The 20,092-nt window shown below is 52.4% G+C and overlaps 7 protein-coding genes across 7 annotated transcripts; 2 read left to right on the top strand and 5 right to left on the bottom strand.

Moving 5' to 3' along the window:
* The first annotated feature begins 68 nt into the window (after window positions 1-68).
* QC762_306720 (uncharacterized protein) lies at window positions 69-3,643 on the top strand. Its single transcript, XM_062888964.1, has 2 exons — window positions 69-2,759; window positions 2,814-3,643. Exons 1-2 carry the CDS (start codon window positions 2,141-2,143, stop codon window positions 3,221-3,223), a joined length of 1,029 nt encoding a protein of 342 aa, XP_062744899.1. The 5' UTR covers window positions 69-2,140; the 3' UTR covers window positions 3,224-3,643.
* A 1,894-nt stretch (window positions 3,644-5,537) lies between these two features.
* On the top strand, window positions 5,538-7,994 carry QC762_306710 (uncharacterized protein). Its single transcript, XM_062888963.1, has 3 exons — window positions 5,538-6,144; window positions 6,223-6,598; window positions 6,656-7,994. Exons 1-3 carry the CDS (start codon window positions 5,826-5,828, stop codon window positions 7,608-7,610), a joined length of 1,650 nt encoding a protein of 549 aa, XP_062744898.1. The 5' UTR covers window positions 5,538-5,825; the 3' UTR covers window positions 7,611-7,994.
* A 749-nt stretch (window positions 7,995-8,743) lies between these two features.
* QC762_306700 (uncharacterized protein) lies at window positions 8,744-11,499 on the bottom strand (the record flags this gene model as incomplete). The annotated part of the gene is given in 11 exon segments (XM_062888962.1): window positions 8,744-9,146; window positions 9,162-10,182; window positions 10,234-10,342; window positions 10,400-10,436; window positions 10,512-10,602; window positions 10,657-10,693; window positions 10,756-10,831; window positions 10,879-10,908; window positions 11,023-11,162; window positions 11,228-11,281; window positions 11,331-11,499. 10 exon segments carry the CDS (start codon window positions 11,497-11,499, stop codon window positions 9,366-9,368), a joined length of 1,560 nt encoding a protein of 519 aa, XP_062744897.1. The 3' UTR covers window positions 8,744-9,146; window positions 9,162-9,365.
* A 287-nt stretch (window positions 11,500-11,786) lies between these two features.
* QC762_0055090 (uncharacterized protein) lies at window positions 11,787-12,412 on the bottom strand (the record flags this gene model as incomplete). Its single annotated transcript, XM_062883541.1, has 3 exons — window positions 12,365-12,412; window positions 11,927-12,097; window positions 11,787-11,876 (listed from the first exon to the last, which is right to left on the bottom strand). The coding sequence occupies exons 1-3, from the start codon at window positions 12,398-12,400 to the stop codon at window positions 11,787-11,789; spliced, it is 297 nt and encodes a 98-aa protein (XP_062744896.1). The 5' UTR covers window positions 12,401-12,412.
* Window positions 12,413-13,902: 1,490 nt separating this feature from the next.
* QC762_306690 (uncharacterized protein) lies at window positions 13,903-16,872 on the bottom strand. Its single transcript, XM_062888961.1, has 3 exons — window positions 16,140-16,872; window positions 15,073-16,082; window positions 13,903-15,022 (listed from the first exon to the last, which is right to left on the bottom strand). Exons 1-3 carry the CDS (start codon window positions 16,362-16,364, stop codon window positions 14,587-14,589), a joined length of 1,671 nt encoding a protein of 556 aa, XP_062744895.1. The 5' UTR covers window positions 16,365-16,872; the 3' UTR covers window positions 13,903-14,586.
* Window positions 16,873-17,056: 184 nt separating this feature from the next.
* On the bottom strand, window positions 17,057-19,489 carry QC762_306680 (uncharacterized protein; the record flags this gene model as incomplete). The annotated part of the gene is made up of 3 exons (XM_062888960.1): window positions 17,057-17,845; window positions 17,898-18,770; window positions 19,253-19,489. 2 exons carry the CDS (start codon window positions 19,487-19,489, stop codon window positions 18,285-18,287), a joined length of 723 nt encoding a protein of 240 aa, XP_062744894.1. The 3' UTR covers window positions 17,057-17,845; window positions 17,898-18,284.
* A 90-nt stretch (window positions 19,490-19,579) lies between these two features.
* On the bottom strand, window positions 19,580-20,042 carry QC762_0055060 (uncharacterized protein; the record flags this gene model as incomplete). Its single annotated transcript, XM_062883540.1, has 2 exons — window positions 19,580-19,689; window positions 19,943-20,042. The coding sequence occupies 2 exons, from the start codon at window positions 20,040-20,042 to the stop codon at window positions 19,580-19,582; spliced, it is 210 nt and encodes a 69-aa protein (XP_062744893.1).
* Window positions 20,043-20,092: the final 50 nt, after the last annotated feature.

Genomic DNA, 20,092 nt, shown 5'->3' with positions numbered 1-20,092 from the left:
GGAAGAAGGCCCGAGCCAGGTGCTGGCCAGGAAGGTGACGGCGCATGCGACCCTGCACTAACGGCTTTAGGCATGGTTGACTGCCGGTGTTGTTAGCGTCTTCGGACGGTTTTCAAAAATGGGGGGTCATGTTCTGGACTCGGCGCTCGCTTCAGACCCCAGTCTGCAAGGCTGCGACTCTTGCACTGCAACTTTTCCAACCCTGATCAACGTCCAAACGCCAACCTGCGACAAGAAGCGTTCCAGAAACCTCACTTTCTACCACGGCTCCGCGAACTTCCATGTCTGAGCGCCGCCATGGCAGTGTCACAAATACAGCCTCTTTTCCTCGCCCAGCAACTTCTGTGCCCCTCGACATGGGATGCAAAAGAGGGACGGGAGATGAACCTCACCACCCTCCGTGTCCGGCTTTCAATTCCCCGTCATCCGGTCTTGTCCCCCACAGCCTGCCCACGTAGCAACGGATGCAAGAGACGGCCGTGTCTTTGCTGAATGCGCCGAGCTCGAATCTATTTGTTTGGTTCGTTTCATGCAGGGAATGTCAATATTGATTCAACTCTTTTTTTCGCTCACGTTGCATCCGTTGGCTGCCTCAATTCTCGAGTTGAAGTTGGATGGTCGTCAATGGGGGAAGAACAAGGCTTGCAAAAATATCCCGATATGCTGGCCCCCGGTTGACGCCCTGCCAAGACTTGAGATCTCGATAGGATTTGGTCCGACGGGACAGACCTCACCAACTCGATGTGGTTAAGAAAAGGAATTTGAGTTGTGCTGACAGACATGCTACGGTATGATTCGACGATTTTGCCAACAAAAGAAGACGGAATGTTCTATGACGCAGGTGCTGGACGGGCCTTTCGCCGCCTTGAAGGCCATGCCGCCTCTTTCAGATGGGGGTTTCCATGACGGACCGTTGTGGCGTTCTCAGTACTCTCCGCCCCATCCCTACAGCGCCTAATCGTAATGGCAAACTCCCACGAGCGCCCAATATCGTTCCTGGCTTCGAACACAGCTCTCAGTGAGTAATTTGGATTGCGTATCGACTGCTTGGCAGTTGTGGGATCGCCTACTATATACAACAAGGAGCCAGTGCTCAGCAGGAAACATCTCGAACCCGAAACGTTCCTATGGCTAGCCACTGGGCCTTCCTGCTGGCCCCCAGCGTCAACTCCCGCGGTGGACATTCAAGATGCCGGGCGGCTGTCGTCTTGCGACCCGCCGCTTCCGGGGCTTCAACCCACTCGTTGTTTAAGCGCACCGGCCGGGTCTGCTGTCACGGCCGCATGATGCTAAGAAGATCAGAGAGATGATGAAGTAGCCGCCTGGCTTGTTGAAGCCACGCAGTCTGACTGACGGGCCAAAATAGCAGTTCGAGACCCGCCTATCGAACGTCTTCGCTCTTCGTCGGGATCTTTTGCTGACAGCGCTTATCCTGTCTCTGTCTTCGTCCCCGTTGCCAGGAGGAAGTCCCCTCTCGGGATGCTGGGGGTTGCTATGCCCCACTCTTTCATCCCATCTTAGCGGTCTGTGCAACCGACCTTGGCGAAAACCCCAAACACAATTCTGAGACGGCTTTGTCACAGCCGACCTCCTGCTCCCACCATCCCCTCTGCCAGGGTCAGCAGCCAGGGTCTTCGCTCCGCAACGGATGCCGCTCTGCGCGGGCGCCCAGCACGCCGAAAGCAATGGGCAGGGAGCGAGACAGGGAGCAGCTGTCACGGTGATGCCCTCCCGACAAGTTTCGAGACCGACCGCAACGCCCCTAGCATCTTGGCCCGCGTCCTTGGGGGTGCACTGGCGGAAAAGGGGGGAATCACAGCAAAGCGCATGTCGTTTTCGATCTCCAGCATGCTTGGTACAAGAGCCCGTCCCATGTGGCCGGCCCTCCTTCAAGAAGTCTTGTTTCCCTCTCTTTTTTTCTCCATCCTCTCCTCACCCTCTCTCTCTCATTATTCCACCATTGTTTTTCTCTTGTGTGTGTTCCGCTCTTTTGGTTGATCCACAGTTCCTTCTTTGATCTTTCCTCCATCTTCACTTCTATACGAGCAGGGACTCGCTTCAGCATCCAGAGTTATCTACGATATACACAACATCGAAACTTAATCAGATCGAGAAAAAGGGAAACAGAAAAGAAGACAAAATGAAGTTCTCTACAACAGCGATCTTGGGCATGGCCCCCCTTGCCTTTGCGAAGTCGGTTCACAACGTTGCTCCCGCGAAGAGAGATGGACATTTGCAAAAGGGTCACGAGAGCGTCAAGATTTCCGACGAGCAGCTCGCTGAGCTCACCCGCCTCATCGGTGTCCACAAGCCCAGCCACGGCAACATCAACTTCCTCTGGGTCAACATTGGTGGTGGTGCCCCTACCACTGTTGTTGGACAGGCCTCGACCGTAACCGTCACCGAGACCGTCAAGCACGAGGCCACCCCTCCTCCCGCCGTCGTCACCGGCGAGCCCGGCACCCCCGTCGAGCAACCCCCTCCCGATGCCGTTGTTGGTGCCGGCGGTGCTACTCACAGCGTCACCGTCGGTGGCCCTCAAGGTCTTGCCTTCAGCCCCCAGGAGCTCAAGGCTTCCGTTGGCGATACCGTCATCTTCACCTTCCTCAGCCAAAACCACACTGCCACTCAGTCTGCCTTCGACACTCCTTGCGACCCTCTTGACGGTGGTATGGACTCTGGTTTCCAGGCCAACGCCAACAACACCGTCAACCCCCCTCCCCAGGTCGCTATGCAAGTGATGGTTGACACTCCTCTTTGTAAGTTTGACCCCAGTATCTGTCTGGAAAGCCTATTCTAACACCGAGATAAAGGGTTCTACTGCCGCCAGGGCAACCACTGCGGAAAGGGCATGGTTTTCTCCATCAACCCCACCGCCGAGAAGACCCACGCCATGTTCCAGTCCCTCGCCATCCAGCAGAAGGGTAACGGTGCCGGCGGTGCCATCACCGGCAACGCTCCCGCTCCCGACCCGAACGCTCCTCCTGCTGCTCCCCCCGCCGGCACTGAGACTGCTCCCCCTGCTGCCAACACTGGCCTCGTCCCCGGCGTCGGCAAGATCGGTGCCGACGGCTCTTGCTCTTGCGTCGTCCAGTGCAGCTTCGGTGGCTTCCCCAACGTTGCCGTCCAAGGGAGGGATTCCTTCGGCGGCTACGGTGGTGCCGTCCCCATGGCCATGGTCGGCGCCGCTCCTGCCGCCCCTGCCAAGAAGTTCAGGGCTTAAATCAACAAGACTCTTTGATATTTTCTTTGCTGCGTCATGAAAAATAAAAAAGGCATTTGCTTTTTTTTATTGGCCCCAGGATGAGATGATACCCCATTGTATATTTTCTGGGGGAGAATCACATGGAAAAGGGTGGCAAGGTGTTTTTGGCGAGTGCGTTTATGACAATGAATAAGGCGAAGTTGAAGGATAGGGGAGATACCAACGCTTCTGATGTAGACTTTTTTTATTTTCTTTTCATGTTTCTTTTTATTTTCATTTTTACAATCCCCCCCCCTAGTACTTCTTTTTTCTGGTCGTTGTTGTTGATATGACTGGCTCGTATTTTTCTCTGGATGCTTCACACCGTTTATACCTTAATGAGAGAGAAATAAAAAAAAACCAAAAATATATATACCTTGTGGTGGAACTTAAGGGATGTGATGCGTTTGTGAATGAAGGTGACTTTATACAAAAGTGTTACAATAGGGTCATCTAGGTTGAGACCATCACCACGTCCTTCTATCATATCCAACCAGTGGTATGACGAACCACCGGCATTGTACACCACACGTCATGATGCTTCCATGTTGACCATGGCCATATCTTTATGAAGAAGAACCTATCTCTCCGTCAAGACATTTGTATTTCCCACCTTGCCATTACAAAGTCAGATCCCTTTTCGTTCCTGTGTCATGTTGTCGAGAACTGGAACAGCGGGTTCGTAACTTAAGAACGTGAGCTGGTCATGAATATGAGCATGTGTCCTCGTAGCACGAAGTATGCCTGCGAGTTACACATGACTCCGGTTGCCAACTTCCTGTTGTGGCCGCATCTTTTATTCGAAAACATCACCAGATGGTTCGAAGTCAATCTTAAAGCCATCACCAACCCCAACCCTCACTCCTTCCTTCTGCCCCACCAAACATCCCGCACAGACCAATAACCACTGCCCCACCCTAATTCCAGTGGTGGTATAAAATAGTTTCGCGCGCGCCAAAATTTTATCTCTTCTTTTCCTCTTTTTCTTCTTCAGAAAGTTGACCCCGGTGAAACGCAGAAACTCTGGCCCGGTGCGAATTTTCCTTTTGGGATTTTGTTTCTTTCGAGAGACATATTCTGATTGGAGAAGCTGTGCACCGGGTTGATTTAAGCCGGGCAGAAGAAGAAGGAGTCTCAAGAATTGCTACTAGCCCAGGGTAAAAGCTGTGCGATGAGTGGGCGATCCCGTTAGGCCTCGACATTTTTTTTTGTTCAAATCGTGTTCTGATTTTGTGTGATGGCTGTGAGATGATTAAATGTTTGCGGGACTTGATACTCGGGAGGTTCCGTGACCATGGTCAAATGTGTCCTTTGTTGAACCACGATATTGTCGGTTTTCATCCTCGGTCGAAGAGAATTTTTCATCTGAGGTGTGGCTTGAGCAAAGGTGGCTTTGCGTGCGGTGAGAGTCATAACCCTAACCCAACTTCAAGTCAGTTCAGTGTCATCAAATTGTCAGTCAAGGCAGGTCAGCATGTGACGGCCTGCAGACATCTCGATACCCAACCCCTCGTCCAATTAATGGCTGATATGTATATCCAATTCCCTTGGAAATGCAGCCTCGTCATATGTCAGGCCGACACTAGTGCCGGAAAATCAGCTGTGTTGCAACCTGCTGCGCTGGCCGAATCCACCGCCAGGGCCTGATGGGGCTGGCCTGCTGTTGTGGTTGATAGCAATTGGCCCACTGCCCGCCCTGGCTGCTGCATAACAAGATGGCGATGAAACTCAACGGCGACTGCCAACCGCTGCCGAGTTTGGAAGAGAGAAATCCATTTTCTCGTGTCTTCTTCCCCTGTTTGTCCATGGGATGAGATGAAGGGGGACGGGAAAAACTCCTGAATGGAGTCATCTTTGGAGGGTCATCAAAGTGGACACATGAGTTGAAGCTGAGACTGAACTCAGATACCTGCCACCTCGAAGCTGAGTTGACCTCGGAGCTGACATACGAGAATCCATTCTGCCAGCCACCGCTATTCGAATTTTCCCCTGTTCACTGCCGCTGCCATGCTTTTCAGCAGCAAGAAAGAAAAAACTTGAATGCTAGGTGCATTATCGGCCTGGAGCATCAAGAATTGAACATGCCAAAAGATTCAAAATCGACCCTTGTAACACGGATCGGATCGGTCTGGCCGGCCATGCGTGCCTGCACAAATGTCGTGCCTCTCGAAGCTCGAAAAGCCCTGGTCGGCTGCCCAAGACATCCATTACAAAGACGGTTTTGGGCTGGCGCTTGATCAGGCCTTGAAACAAACAGGCTTCTCTTTTGAGATTTTGACGATCAACCGCGTGTCCCCCCTGGCCGGGAACGAGGGTGGGTGGACACGGCGATGCCAGCTACACTGGCACCAATGCATGTTACACCTCTCCTGGGCCTCCCATTTGACGCCCGGAACTGCGGTGTGTCCACCCTTGAGCAATCCCCCAACTCCAACATCATATGCATGTGGCAGAAAACAGCAAAGTCTTTTAATACGTCTCGTTACCCCACTCCTTGGAATCTTTCTTCGCCTTCTCTTCCCATGCTTGCAGCATTCTCTTCTGTTCCCACCCTTGTTCACCCCAAGGTTGTAACTGCCCCATGACCGACGCTCCCCGTCAGTCTTCTTCTTCATCGTCCTCGTTCTTTCGTCGTCCCTCTTTTGTTCAGCCGTTTCAGGCACTCTACTTCCTCATGATTCAACGAGGGAACCCCCATCCGCGTAAGAAGGTGGCCGTGGTGGGCAGTGGTGTAGCGGGCATCGGTGCGCTGTGGGCGTTGAACCGGAGCCCTCATGATGTGTACATCTTTGAGGCCGCTGACCGCCTGGGCGGTCATGCTCACACGGTGGAGTTCACGAGGGGAAAGTACAAGACTTTGGTCGATGCTGGGTTTATGGTCATGAATGAAGCTACATACCGTAAGGATGCTCCTCATCCACCCCTGTTTCCTTTTGCTTAGGGCCGTTGGTAAGTGAGCCGCACTAATGCATGGACAGCAAACTTTTTGAACTTTCTTAGGAGGATGAAGGTGGAAACCGCGCCCGCTGAGATGTCCTTCTCGGTGTCCCGAGACCAAGGGCGCTTCGAGTGGGCCAGCCTGAACAGAGATGCGTTCTTCTGCCAGCGAAGCAACTACTTCTCACCTAGAATGTGGAGATTGGTCTTTGACATTTGGCGCTTTGACAAGTTTGCGCTGGACGTCTTGCGCGCCGAGAAGCCAACTGAGGAGACCATTGGGGAGTACCTCGAAAGGGAGGGCTACTCAACCAAGTTCAAGGATGACTATCTCACCCCCATCACGGCGAGTCTCTGGAACACCAGCCCGGAGAAATGCGCACTCGACTTCCCCGTCGCCACACTCATTCGCTTCATGTAAGCTGTGTCCTTGAGACTCATCATCACTCGAATTTGTTGGCTGACCTCACTCAGGTGGAACCACCACTTCCTCGCCTCAACCTCCAAGAACCCACAATGGCTCACCCTCAACAGCGGTTCAAAGTCCTACATCGACGCCGTCATGAAGGGCTTCCCATCCAACCACGTCCGCCTGAACAGCAAGGTCATCTCCATCACCCCTGAGCGGGACGGCAGGTTGAGACTTCACACCCTCCACCCAACCGGCGGCAAGTCGGAGGTATTCGACCATGTCATCCTCGCCACCCACGGCGACCAAGCCCTCTCCATCATCCGGGACTCGGCAACCGAAGCAGAGGATTCCATTCTGCGATCCTTCCAGACCTCCACGAACGAGGTCTTTTTGCATTCTGACCTCTCTCTTATGCCAGAGCGGTACGAAGCCTGGACATCATTCAACTACCTTTCCCGGTCCTCCCCCATGACCGGCTCGGGCCACATTGACCAGGTCTGCCTCACATACAACATGAACATCCTCCAGGAAATCCCCCGCGCGGCCTTTGGGGACGTCCTCGTCACCCTCAACCCGCTGCACAAGCCCGACCCGAAGACCATCCAGGGGAGGTACACATACCGGCACACAATCTTCAACAAGTCCGTCCTCGCGGCCCAGGAACGCCTCCCCGAGATCCAAAACACGCGCGGGATTTCTTATGCGGGAGCCTGGACGAGACAAGGCACCCACGAAGATGGCTTCAGCTCCGGCCTCCGCGTGGCCGTCGAGCACCTCGGCGCGAACATCCCCTTTGAGTTCGAGGAGTCCACCCTCGCCAGGGGGGAAAGGCCGAGGTACTCGCTCTGGGACTACGTCATCCGGTTCCTCATCTGGCTCGTCCAGGTCCTTTTCCTTGCCGTCATTGACAAGATTGCTGGTGGACTCACCACGACCCGTCGTAGGTTGGTGTCGAGGGTAGGAGCCAAGGGCACTGCTCTGAACGGACGGGTGAAGGTTCACGAAAAGGACTTGTGACTAGAAGGTCGGAGGAAAAAGATACGGGAGCAGTGGGTTTTGGTTGAGAAGGAGAGGGCGATGGTTGCGGCGAAGAAGGAGGGACGACAATAATTTCTTTTTTTTTTTGTTTTTTTTTTCTTTTTTTTACTATAACGAAACGAATGAACTTGATGACGGCTTTTACGAAAAGAAAGATGAACTTTAAACAACACCCCACGAAAATCATAAGGGAAGGGGGGGTTGGGGGGTTGGGGGCATGACACACATACATACAACATTTTGGAATTTTTTTGGGCGTTTTTTTTTATACATCAAGGGAAAGATTGGATACCACTATTACCACTACATGAACAAGAGGGAGGGATATCTAAAGATTGTATATTTTAGGAAGGGAGGGTTGGGCAACATGGGAAGGGGAGGGGAGGGGATACAGATATCCATTACGAAATAAATAGAGTCGCATAACGCGGCAGTAAGCATTTCTCTTTTTTTGGTTGCCATACAGACATCACCTAAGTGTACCTTGCCGTGCTGTGTAGTTAGGGAAGGATACCACGTATGAGCGGAATGCTGCGTCAAACACTCTGAGAAACAGTCAATGAATCTACGAGAGAGATGTTTGTTTGGAAGAGGCTACAAGGATGATAGCGTAACAATAGGTACCAATATATAAACTACATGCACATCACAGTTACTTATCTGCCCTTCCAACAGACAATGTTGCAAAAAAGGCTCTCCATTTATATAACACACCACCCAAAGACTCACAACCCACAAACAAAGAGAAGACCTCTGTTGTTGAGCAACCCTTCACTTGTTTACTCAACCTACCTCTCCTTCTCCTCATCCCATTGCCTACCTGCACCTTCCCAACAGCGTGCCTTCCAACAATCCACCTCACCAATCAAAAAGGAGGGAACAAGCAACCTTGATATCCTCCCCCCCCCCCCTCCACAACCCACCTCCCAACAGCAGCTCCCAAAATCCTTACCAGGATGCCAACAACACTTGTGGTCAGGTCAAATGGTAAGGATCTCGGAAGTTGCTGATAGCCCCTGAGTTAATTCCTAGGTAAAACTCCCTGAAGGGTTTTCGTAACCGGCCACCCTACCAGAAGTTGGCCGGTGAGCTTTTTAACTTTTATGCTCACTGTTGTTTGTTTACTTCACTTCTTCTGTCTCCCCTCTTGGCTGCGACTTTTCAGATGGCTAGACACCGTCATCATAATTGAAAGTCGACCCCCATGGCTACCTACGGTCAGGCACGCTTATCTCAGGCAAAGTCTTTCTGCCATCAGTTTTGTATCTCAGCATAGCCACTCAGTCGAGACTTCCATGCCACATAGCATCAGGTCCCCAGAGGAGCCATAATCAATGTTCATTATGCAAGTAGGTCATGTATCCTACCATCGAAAAATCAACCCCCAAACAAAAAGGTATCCAAACCAACCTGAGTCCTAGGGTGCGAAACAAGTAAAACACACCAAAGCAAAAACTCCTCTTTTGCTTACCTACCCGCCCACCTGTTCTTCTTATTCTTCTTCTTCTTCTTCTTCTTCTTCTTCTCCTCCTCCTCTCAACCCCAACTCTTCCCGCACTTCTCACCTCTCTTCTCCTTCTCCGACCCCTCCTCCTCAGCAGTCCTTCTCCTCCAATCCCTCCACCCCCTTCCCTCAACGACATGTTCCCTCAACACCCCAAGGATCGGATAGCTCACCGTGCTTCTCCTTTGGCACTGATCCCGGTGTTCACCACAACTCCAGTTCGAACCCCACTAAAGCCCCGGCCCCGTTCCCGGACTCCAAGCCGGCGGTTGTTTTGTCCACCTCCCGCCCCCAGTGACATCCGTCACACCGCACACGCTCGTCCCAGACCCAATCACAATGCTGTTCCCCAACCTAGCCTCCTCCCCATCGGCAATCTCGCGGCTACTCAGACTCGTCGCGCCGTAATCAACGTCGACTCTAACTTCTGAGGTGTGGTGCCGGACGGTTGATGTTGCCAGCGCCGGCGGCAGACGGGGGAACCTTCCAGCAGCAGCGCCATCGTCGTCGTGCGGGTTGTTCGTCGTCGTGGTTGTCGTCGTTCTGGTCAGCGAACCGCTCGTGTACGGCCTCCTGTTGGTTTCCTTGTCCCTACCATCATCATAACACACCGTGTTGACCTCTGTACTTCGCGGCGAGACATCCCCATCCCCTCCAAACTCGGCGTGGTTGATCGACATCTCGGCAGCGTCTGCAACGATGGCATCGGTGGATGACACGAGGCCTTTTCTGTTCAGCGACTTGTTTCTCGCTTGTTGTTTCTTATCCCCCTCGAGAGAATCCTTCTGCCGGTTGTTAACGTTGCAGCGGTGATGGCTGTTGTCGAGACCGGCCAACTCCTCTCCCCCGTGACTAGTGTGGTTGTTGTGCTGACTTCGTGGTCGAGATGCTCCTCCGCTGACAGAATCAGTAGAGGCCGCCGAGCTAGTGCTGTCGCGGGAGGTGACCCATTGGATGACAATTGCACTGAAGAGGATATCACTATTACAACACATCAGGCACACCCAGCCTGGCTCGCCATCGAGAGCCATAAGCACGGATAGGTTCCTGTGGCACTTGTTAGAGGTCACCACCGTCAGTGCGTGAAGGGAAACCTACACCACGCTGCTGGTCAATGTGCAGACACAACCCACAAAAGTTCTCATGGCCACGGTTCGGAGACGTCGACTGCCAGGTGTGTGGACAAAGTTCTTCCACGTGTACGTTCCTATGATTCCAGGTCAGTAAGGCGGAAATGAACCAGAGAGAAGGAAGAGCGGTGTACTGGATAATGGTATTAAGAATACCAAGGTAAGATATATCTGATGATTGAACTGTTAGCAACCGTTCGAGCCTTGGATCCAAACGGGAAACAGAGAAGAACTGAACGGGCTCACATTGACGAGCAGATCGAAGCTTATCAGAGGGATCATGGCTTCCTTCCTCATGCCTATTATGCATTGGCCGTTTTCCACCCTCGTGATGCGACTGGAGATGTCGGTTAGCCGTGGAAGCTGAGATCGACAACAGGGGGTGCAATACTAGATGAAGTTCATAACGACAACAACGCAATAAACCCCTGGGGTTCCCTGTTGTCAGTGACCGCTCCCATAAACACGGTCAAGGCCTCCGAGAACATACCGATCATGCCGAACGAGTTGAACAGATAGAGCTTCGACGTCATGCGCCTTCTCTTGGAGCCTGATCGTATGATGAACTATCTCGTGTCAGTGGAGATCGTCAATGGCGACCGCAGTGTCTTACGGCTTTTTCGACCAGAAACATGTAGATAAGCTAGGTCCTGTCAGCAAAAATACAAGACATGAGCTGAGCCAAGCACATACAATCTACTCATTCAAGATTAGCACACTCGTCGAGAGAGCCTTACGAGCCCGCCGAATAGCATACCTTTGTCGTTACATAGCAAGCCAGACATAATAGAATGGCTGATTCGCACACTGATACCGAGTATCCCACACCAAAACCAAACTGGAGTATGCCAGTAGCAAACACAAACAGAAAGGAATCAGCATAGATAGCGAACACCACTGTTTCCCGTTAGCCGGTGATCCTGCTCCTCCGCCACCACGATGACATACGGAAGGCCACCTACAGTATTGAACAAAAGGGAGTCTGCTCCAGAGCTTAACCGCCAGATACCTTTGGGCTGCCAATCCGTCAGCAAAGACAGCTCGGCAGAAAAAGAAGGGACATACTCAGAAACGAGGAGATAATAACTAGCGAGACCATGGCCAGGATGACACTTATGACCATGCCAACCAACGGCTCGCTGTACGAAGGGTTCCTTCTCTCCGCCGCCGCCGAGGACGAGGTCTCGCTCCCTTCCTTGATGCCTCGCAAGACGAGCCATATCGGGGGAGCCATTGTTTCGTCGCCAGGAATGTTGGCGGTTGTGACAATCCATCAAAGCAAGGTCGTGTTCTCGTAGTAAAATAAAAGGTGGTTGGATATTGGGTAGATCGAGAAGGTAGGTTGCTAGGTGAGCCAAGATGAGAGGGGCTGATATCTACCCATCTATGCGCGAAATGGTAATCGTGTATAGGTGAGTTGCTAGGATAATAGGGACAAGATGAGATATATCGGCTGGGGAGAAGGGTAGCTGAACAGTTATAATAGAGAGACAGCCAAGACCCAGGTGTGAGGTGAAAATGCTAACGTTTGCGCGCTGCCATGACGAATAGCTCGTGGGAGTTCCTTTCCTGGAAAGTGGCCGCCACATCGTGGCAAGGCGGAAGAACCGACTGTAAAATAGGAACGGTAAGAGGGAAGGGTGGGGGGGGGGGGAAAGAACAATCCCGACTGAATCGATGGGGGCCCCCTTGCTGTTCATCAGAACCCACGGGTCGGAAACAGCGTCTTGGGTGTTTCTGAGCTCAGGTGCTGGAGTGCTTGTCTCGGTAGGGTAGGTCTGATCCAAGACACTCAGGCAGTGCCCAGAGCATCGTGAGAAGAAGAAACAACCCTGGAAAAAGAACAAGAGCTGATGCGCCACTGGTGCTGCAGTACAACCGTTGTTTTCAGCCATCTAGTGTTGGTAAGCCGGCATCTGCCCGTGTTGACCTGGCCTGAGAAACAATGAGATGCATCAGAACAATGAATCCACGCTTTTCGGAGCTCAAAAAAATTACAAATCGGAGTGACATGGTATAAATGGCAGGTGGCAACAGAAGCAATTCCGACAAGATCTGGTGCAGCCCTAGCTTGGACCATTCACAAGTGTTCAACTCACCAAGGCCGCGGACGATTTCGTGCTGTCAGCGAACATGATCTTGCTTGGATGTGGGAATGCATGCTTGCTGCAGGGGATCATGTATGTATAGAAAGTGCCACCGCATCGGTCCCGAGCTTGGCCCAATATTGAAGAGAATGTTGTAGAGGGAGAGATGACTTGCTCAGAGTGGAGCATGGCACTGATAATTTGTTGATAATGGGTGGCTCTTTCCCACCATATTTCATGTTCCTTCTGTTGTCTTCTCAGTCGACCCCATCGGCCGTATTTACCTCTTCTTACCTCTTCCTCCCGTTCAAGACATGCCCGATCTCAACCCGACCCTCCGACGACGGGGCTTACCTTTCACAACCCAACGATCGCGGCTCTCTCAAGGAAACTCCCTGCTTCGCCTTCCATATCAAAGCAAAAGCCAGACTGCCGTGCAACGGTAACAAGAGGGTTAGCCTGGCCGGCGGCCGATGGCTCGTATCACTCCAGTGCTCCTCCCTACTTGTCCAGATCCGTAAAAGAGAGACAATATGGCCCGAGATTCTCAGCCTTCAAAAGCTCAGCAAAAATTCAATCAATCTAAGAGATAGGAGAATGCTTTCCAGCGCGGTCCTCGAATCAGTTGACAGGTCATTTGCCGCTCAGACAAACTACAGAAGCTAACTCCAATGGTGTGCCATACAAGGGGCGTCAACACTCGACGTTTCCCCCGTTTCTGAACCGTTTGAATAAGTCTAGAAGCCCACGCTAATGTAGTTCCATGTTAAGCCTCACATAAGTATCAGTCCACAAATCGACGAGCTGGACTCGAACCGTTCGTTGGACAGTATTGTTAGCTCATGAACTTCACGCCTCACAACAGTTGTTGGCCTTCAGTCCCAAGTTCATGCAGACACCTCGACTAGCCCTGCGACATAATGATCATGAGTTAACCTGAGCATCGCTCAGTCAGGTTTGTTTGAGAATGAGCTCAAACAAGAACTGCTAAATCATCTCACCCTTCAACACCTCACTCCCAAAAGGGTCGTAAGGGTTGAATACCTGTGTAAGTCCCAAACAAGCCTAGCGTCCCCCTCTCAACCCCGGTTCCCACCTCGACCTGGCCAAAGCGCTAACCAACCAATCCCTGCGGCGATCAATCCAGGGGCCCGTGCTCCCTTGTCTTCGGGGTTCGGAAAGTGAGGTCTTACATAATCCACCCCCAGCTTCACCCTCACTCACTCACTCTCTCACCGTATTATTCTCAGGTCGAATTCAACGGCCTCGGTCATTCCTATCGACGAATGCCCTTCTTAAATATAGGAGAGCAATAAGATACATGGCCCCTGTCCCTTGCATAACCCCATCAACAACCCAGTCTCACAAACTTGCCAGACCTTCCATAAATATCTCGAAAACAAGCCCTGCTCAAAAAGGGCAGGTCACACGACTGATGGGCTTCTTCTGTCGAGGGTTGTTTCTTGAGAATAAAAAAAAGATAATAATCAACACGTGAAACGGCTGATGAGAAAGATTGGATGCCTTCTGTATCAAGACACATCTGATCATGTTTTGCCTAGTATAGTTTTGTCTGGTAACGATTATATTTCTTTCTCAGCTACTTTCCGCACTCGAAAACGCAAAACTTATTCTCATCTATCAGATCGCACTATATTTCTTGGGAGTTGGCCGGCTGCTGCAATCTCAGCCGGTAGTCTCTTCCCTTCGAATTCGTTCTTCTGCCCCTGCGTCGACTTCATCCATGTTCATGTTCATTCCTGTTCCTTCCAAACACTTCATATTTAGCAACTATATCATTCTTCAGTCCCAAATCCTCCCCCTTCATGAAACCAAAAAAAAAAAAAAAAAAAAAATCAAAAAAGAGAAAGAAAAAAACACGCCAAATGCAATGATATCACCGCAAAACCATCACGCAAAAGAACGCCAAATTGTCTAACCGATCCAGTCTTGTCCTTGTCCTCCTGACCAATTTGAGTTTTGTCCAGATACCGGCCCCTTTCTTGTCCCAAAATGCCCGTGGTATTCCCCAAGATTGTCGCTAAAAAATGAATATTAAACCCCCATCGCGTTTGCCTTGTTGGTGTTCTCTATCAAAGAGTCTCCCATAGTTATCCAAAACATTACTTATTATCCGTCCTGTCGTATACTCGGCGAATTATGTCATTCTTTTGCCATTAAGCTCCGGTCATTATAGGTGGAGAATGTTGCTCCTGTCGTGTGTGTTGTCGTAGTTATGTCGAGGCCGGTGGTGGTCCAGCCTCCCTTGCCGTTGTTGTTGTCGTCGTCGTCGTCGTCCTTGTCATCTCCCCATCACCACCATCCTGCCTCGTGGTGGTATGAACCCTAAACTTATCCCTCAGCCTATCCGCCAAGCTCGCCCGTCGGCTGTGATGCTCCTCCGAATCTGCCGTCGTCGACCCCGACGAAGACGACTGCGGTGGTTGAGACTCTCTCAACTGTTGCTGTGATCGGTGTCTTCTCAAGATTTCAATCCGTTCCTCAACCGAGGCGTGCCGGAGGCGGTGCAGGTCGAGGAACCGTAGTGATTTCCGGCGGTGTTGCTGTGTCGTTTGAGCGTTATTCTCATTCCATTCGCCGGCCAAGGGTGGTGCGAGGTGATGAGGGTCTTCTGGGTTTTGCTCGTCGTGGGGTCGGAGGTCGAGACGGCTGTGGAGGTTAGTGTTTGGTAAATAAAACGCATTGAGCAGTACGCTTACCACAGTGGACAAGTCCCGGATACGTTGATCAACCACGGGTCGATACACGGCGGGTGAAATTTGTGGTCACAAGGTAGCACCCGTACGTCCTCCCCCACAAGGAAGTCCTCGGTGCAGATTGAGCATCCGAGGTGCTCCTCTGATATCCGCTTGCCGTCCTTGGTCCCATTGTCGCCACCATTGGCGTCTTTGGGGGCAGCAATTGTTGGGTTTACGGCTGGTTGGTCGTCATCTTCAGACTCCAAGACTGTCCCCAGACCTTCATTTTGCCGCTTTGCTGGCGTTTTGGGTGTTTTGGGTGTTTTGGGTGTCCTGGGCGTCTTAGGCTCCTCTGGGATGGCTGACAATCTGGTCCCTATCCCCGGCTCGGATGACGATCGAGATGTTTGGGACTCGAGCTCGAGGGCTGGATCAGGTTTTGCCGGTGCCGGATCCCCAAACTTGACAATGGGAAGCGTCTCCAACACCGCGCGCGCCAGCCCCTTTGCCCTACTTTGTCGGGGCCGTCCGCCGTAACCCGATCGCGGCCCATATCGTTCCGGATATCGATGTGCCCTGATAGCGCCCGTCGCAATGATAACGAGAAAGAGGAGCGTGATGAGACCTGTGATGCTATACAGGATGCTCATCGCCACCGCCGAATTGTTCCCATTGTGCGGTACTTGGGCACTCGTTTCCGGGCCGGCAGCAGTGATGCCGCCAGTGATGGTGGCAGCAGCCGACGCCCCGGCCAAGCGTGTGCTGTTCATGGCAGCAATGGATTCCTCCTGGTTCGCCATGGTGAACAATGTATCGTAAGGCGTCCCTTCCAAGTCCTGATAGGAACCCTGCAGCGCGCAGCAGTTCCCCTTGATGCTGTACAGCAATATCGCCCTCGGCTTGGCAGTCGTGATGAGCTCGCCCACGAGGCTCGTCGAGCTGTTGGAGTCGCAGCTGACCAGGGCAATCGACTGGTTGTTCATGGCTTCGAGATCATCGGCGTAGGTTAAAAAGCCTTGGATTCGATAGTCCTGTGCAACGTTAGCACAAGAGCACTTTCAGGTTACCGCTGTATCTGGCGCGCTCACGTCTCTGACTTCTGTGCTCTCGTTCAACCCGACCGCGCGGGTCAACGGGTAGACATCAAATGTCAGCTGCAGAATCGAGCTCTCGGGTGGGCTGATTTGGAGATGCATCAGCGATTCTTCCTGCCACGCCGGGGCATTTTCGATCCAAGATATCCTTGCATCCTGAGCGCTGACGGTTGCCAACGAGAGGGAGGCGAGGAGGAGAGTCCGTATTGAAGTCATCATTATTCCAGATCCAACGGCCGGCAACGGTCGACGTCGCTCCAAGCCAGACTGGAAAATGTGATGGGCTTGAATGACGGCGATGACGATTTCGAATCGGCCACACGCGCGGAAGGGCCGGAGCAACTCTGATGAAAAGGGAACGGAGGGGAGACGCGGCAGGTGGGGGTGGTGGGTTGGAAAAGGGCCGGCTCTCCGCGTTCTGGGGATCTCAGCATCTCACCATGGCTTTGGCTGGTCTATTCCTGATCGTCGGAGAAAAACATATGCTGGGTGTGTGGTGAGGGGTTGAGGTTGGTAGATGAGTACTGCTCCCTTGCAGCTCACGACGGCAACAAGACGGGTACCGCAGTAGCCAGGCAGAAACGGGAACTGCATTGGCCATGATGGCATCTGCCCAGGCTAAGCTGCCATTCAAAGGCGCAATTAAGGTCGTGCGCGACAAGGACGCCGACAATATGACACCAGCAGCTGGTGTGTGCAAGATGTGTGTGATGCATCTACAAAGGGGGGCGTTTTGGATATGTTTTAGTGCCCGTTCAGTTTTAAGCAGCTGTAAGCTGCCTAGTGCCACCTAACGGCCGTGCCTCACTGAGGGCCAGGGTTGTTTGTTTATGCAATTGGACGATGTTTGTTGCTCTGTCTTCAAAACTCGATGATTTTGATGCAATTATGATCTAGAGTCAGTATGTGCCCATGGATGACTGTTAATGGTGTATATTGTTGGAGACGACTTGAACTAGAGAATGCGCTGTTCGGTGGAGCCTCAAAGCCGTAGGTAAACTGGATCTATTTTTTGCACGCAGCATACAAAAGCGAAGCTGATCCAACGACGATTACTTCGGAAGTGATCCGAAAGAAAACACTTTTGTTTGGACTCGTAGATGTTTTGGCTGGCTCGGAAGCTTTTTGCTCCTTGAGATCCTGTCTCTGTGATCGACGTTCCGAGTCTCAGATGCTAAACAACGCTTGGTGTTTTTGCTGACAGCGCTACCACTAATCAAATGCCGACTTGTCAACAAAAAGGATATTTGGCAAGACAATATTGGAGAGAAAAGCTGATGTTTCGAGAGATAAAATATCCAGTGATGATGAGTTATCTGCATAAGAAATGGCGAAGACGCAAAATGGATATTTTGTGGTAATTTGAGAGGGTTGCTACAGATGGCCTGTTAACGGCAGCGTTGCACTCAGGGGTAAACGTCTTGCCCTGCATGGAGTTCGAACATCAGGCGTTACGGGGCCCATCAACCCCTTGCACCATACCTCGCAGTGAGAGATGCGGTTAAATGCAAATTCGGTACCTGAGTAGACATATCCTCCCTTTGTCGCATTTGTCGTTTCGAGGTTTTCAGTGCCTGATTGCCCCTGAGCCCCTTTACCAGAGCTGGTGATGGTATATCTTGATGGCATCTTTCTGGAGCTTGTTTGGACGAGATATTTGCTCGGCGGAAAATCTCACTTAGTTTTGCAAGCCCGGTGAGCTAAAGTAGAGACCGTTAGGCAGTCATACTGTAAGTCTGGGTGACTACCCACATGTTGGTAACACGGCAATGGCGCAGAAGCTTGGGAAACGGCAGTCTCGAGGTCGGCTTCAAGGGCCAGCCACCTGCTTACAAGCTGGCGGCTTTTTCGGTGCCAACAAAATAACGGGAAGTGTATCAGGGAGTGCTAGCGCTTGCGAGCAAGACGGAGTCACTGGAGGATGACTGGGACACCATCTTGCCGCGGTTTCGCGCAGCTGTTCAGGAACCTGGGGAAGAGTGCAGTCCACTAACGCATCGGGACGGGCCTCTGCGACTAGCCAACTAGGCAGATGGTGTTGGGCGCGAGATGAGAGCCAATCAAGCCTCAAGGGCAGCAGAAGATGGTGACGGCGTCAAGGTTTCCATTGGTACGCATATGTTGGTGTGGTGATGGGCTTCAGATCTCCTCCATGTCCTCAAGGTCATCCAGAACAGGAAAGTCCCCGACCTCCACCCGCTCTGCTCTCACAAACACGCCACGCTTAAGCTCCGACTCTTCGCCCCAGTAGCGCGTACCTCCCACGCTGCCGTCATTCTTGCCAACCGGCTCGTCCAGTTGGACGCCCACCCAGGCACCAATACCCGGAATCTCCTTGACACCCCCCACGTACTTGACCTCCCCGCGTCTCGTATCGTCACCACCAACTCTGCACCGCTTCCCCACCGCGATTCCTCGGGCCCCAATCTCTTTGGCGATGGCGTCGATCTTGGCCTGCTCATGGGTCGGGGCGTTCGGGTCGAATCGCCCGAGCTTCTGAGCCTTCTTCCATGCGAGGACCGAGTCCGTCTTCTTCTCGTACTCCTCTTCAGGCAGCTCGAATTTCTCGACGCCTACGGCGCTTGTGAAATTGGGCCTGGCAGACGCTGGCCGCGTATCGACAACCTGCCAAGCGCTGTTAGTCTGCGGGTTTCAAAAGCTTGCATCTCGAGGGATTCCTCGGACCGACATATGGCCAGCAAGAAACTAGCTGGGGGGGCAGGAGAGCGCCCAATGGCTTCCGAGCTAGCCATGGACACACACACACACCTGCCCCTGGAGCGGCTGGAGACCAGGGCACGATGCACCTTCGACGTACATCCCCTACGTGGTGGCTCTCACCGACCCCGGAAGGAGAAGGCAGCATCATAGGACGATTCGCGAGCACCACTAGAAGCCGGCCGCCACGCGTCACTTGAATAGCATTTGGCGTGGGGCGGCACGTCGTGCTCCATGTCTCAGGGCCTGATGGCCTGCCTTGCCCATGTGCCAACAGGATGATGGCAGCGCCACCTTGTTTACTTGCACTTTGATGGCGCCTGCACACCAAAGTTCCCCGGCCGAATAGATTCAGGGGCACAGGGACGGATCGGGTTTGTCTCACTTACTTGCAATTCAGCATATGGCGCTAGCGGAAAGCTTTGCAGATAGACCGCCTCCTCGTCCGAAGCCTCGATCGGAATCCCATCGTTGGACGAGGTCTTGAGGAAGATGTGCTGGCAGGAAGGAGGAATGCCGGTGATGGGCTCCAACTTGGTCTTGAGCTGAGCGATAGACCATGAGGGGGTGATCCGTCTTTCCGAAGACGAGTAGTCGGATACGACATAGAGCGGGACGTCAGCCATGGTGGGTGGTGGTTGCGAAGCAGACGTAAGGTTCCCTATTCGTTGCTTTTCGCTCGCTTCACCAGGAACAGAAGCAAGAGAGCTGACGGTTCAAAACGTGGTGAAGGTGCGGTGTGGTGCCGTGGCAGACAGAAGCCCGTCGAATGTGGAAGCCGTGCACGTGGGTTTGTAATGGAGAAAGTTGGGGGGTATGTGGATGGCTGCCAGAGAGTGGTCAGTTAAGAGAGATCAACCAGAGAGGGGAGCTGAGATGTATGCAAAATATTACCAGAAAGCGAGTCTATCCAGGCCTGGAACCGTGAATCGCTTCAAAAAGGCTTATCTTTGAGGATATCGAGATCCGAGAGTTGTCTAGATCTCTCTCTGATGCTCATGTAAGCTGAAAAGGAAGCAGTTGAAGTCGCTGGTTGATCAAGCATGGGAGACCCAGCCTGGCGTCTTGGCAACACGAACCAGTGTTGCACAGCGCTAAGGAAAGCCACATTCCGGTAGTGCGGTCACTAGCCACACTCTTCAACTTCCACCCACCCAAGCCCAGCTGAGCCACCTCCATCTTCCATTGTCTTGTCTTCCCGTCTCCTTCTCATCGAATCAAGACTCCAA

This window comes from Podospora pseudocomata, chromosome 3, assembly GCF_035222375.1.
Source record: "Podospora pseudocomata strain CBS 415.72m chromosome 3, whole genome shotgun sequence".
Classification (NCBI taxonomy): Eukaryota; Fungi; Ascomycota; class Sordariomycetes; order Sordariales; family Podosporaceae; genus Podospora; species Podospora pseudocomata.
Note: the sequence above shows the minus strand (reverse complement) of the source record. Positions and strands in the feature narration are given on the sequence as shown.

What these genes read in the sequence shown, in the direction of transcription:
- QC762_306710 (XM_062888963.1), top strand. Translation starts at nt 5,826, where the DNA reads ATGACCGACGCTCCCCGTCAGTCTTCTTCTTCATCGTCCTCGTTCTTT. An exon ending in CATGAATGAAGCTACATACC is followed by an intron (nt 6,145 to 6,222) that starts GTAAGGATGCTC and finishes ATGCATGGACAG; the next exon opens with CAAACTTTTTGAACTTTCTT. An exon ending in GCCACACTCATTCGCTTCAT is followed by an intron (nt 6,599 to 6,655) that starts GTAAGCTGTGTC and finishes GACCTCACTCAG; the next exon opens with GTGGAACCACCACTTCCTCG.
- QC762_306720 (XM_062888964.1), top strand. Translation starts at nt 2,141, where the DNA reads ATGAAGTTCTCTACAACAGCGATCTTGGGCATGGCCCCCCTTGCCTTT. An exon ending in GATGGTTGACACTCCTCTTT is followed by an intron (nt 2,760 to 2,813) that starts GTAAGTTTGACC and finishes ACCGAGATAAAG; the next exon opens with GGTTCTACTGCCGCCAGGGC.
- QC762_306690 (XM_062888961.1), bottom strand. Translation starts at nt 16,364, where the DNA reads ATGATGACTTCAATACGGACTCTCCTCCTCGCCTCCCTCTCGTTGGCA. An exon ending in AGAGCACAGAAGTCAGAGAC is followed by an intron (nt 16,083 to 16,139) that starts GTGAGCGCGCCA and finishes AACGTTGCACAG; the next exon opens with GACTATCGAATCCAAGGCTT. An exon ending in TCCGGGACTTGTCCACTGTG is followed by an intron (nt 15,023 to 15,072) that starts GTAAGCGTACTG and finishes TAACCTCCACAG; the next exon opens with CCGTCTCGACCTCCGACCCC.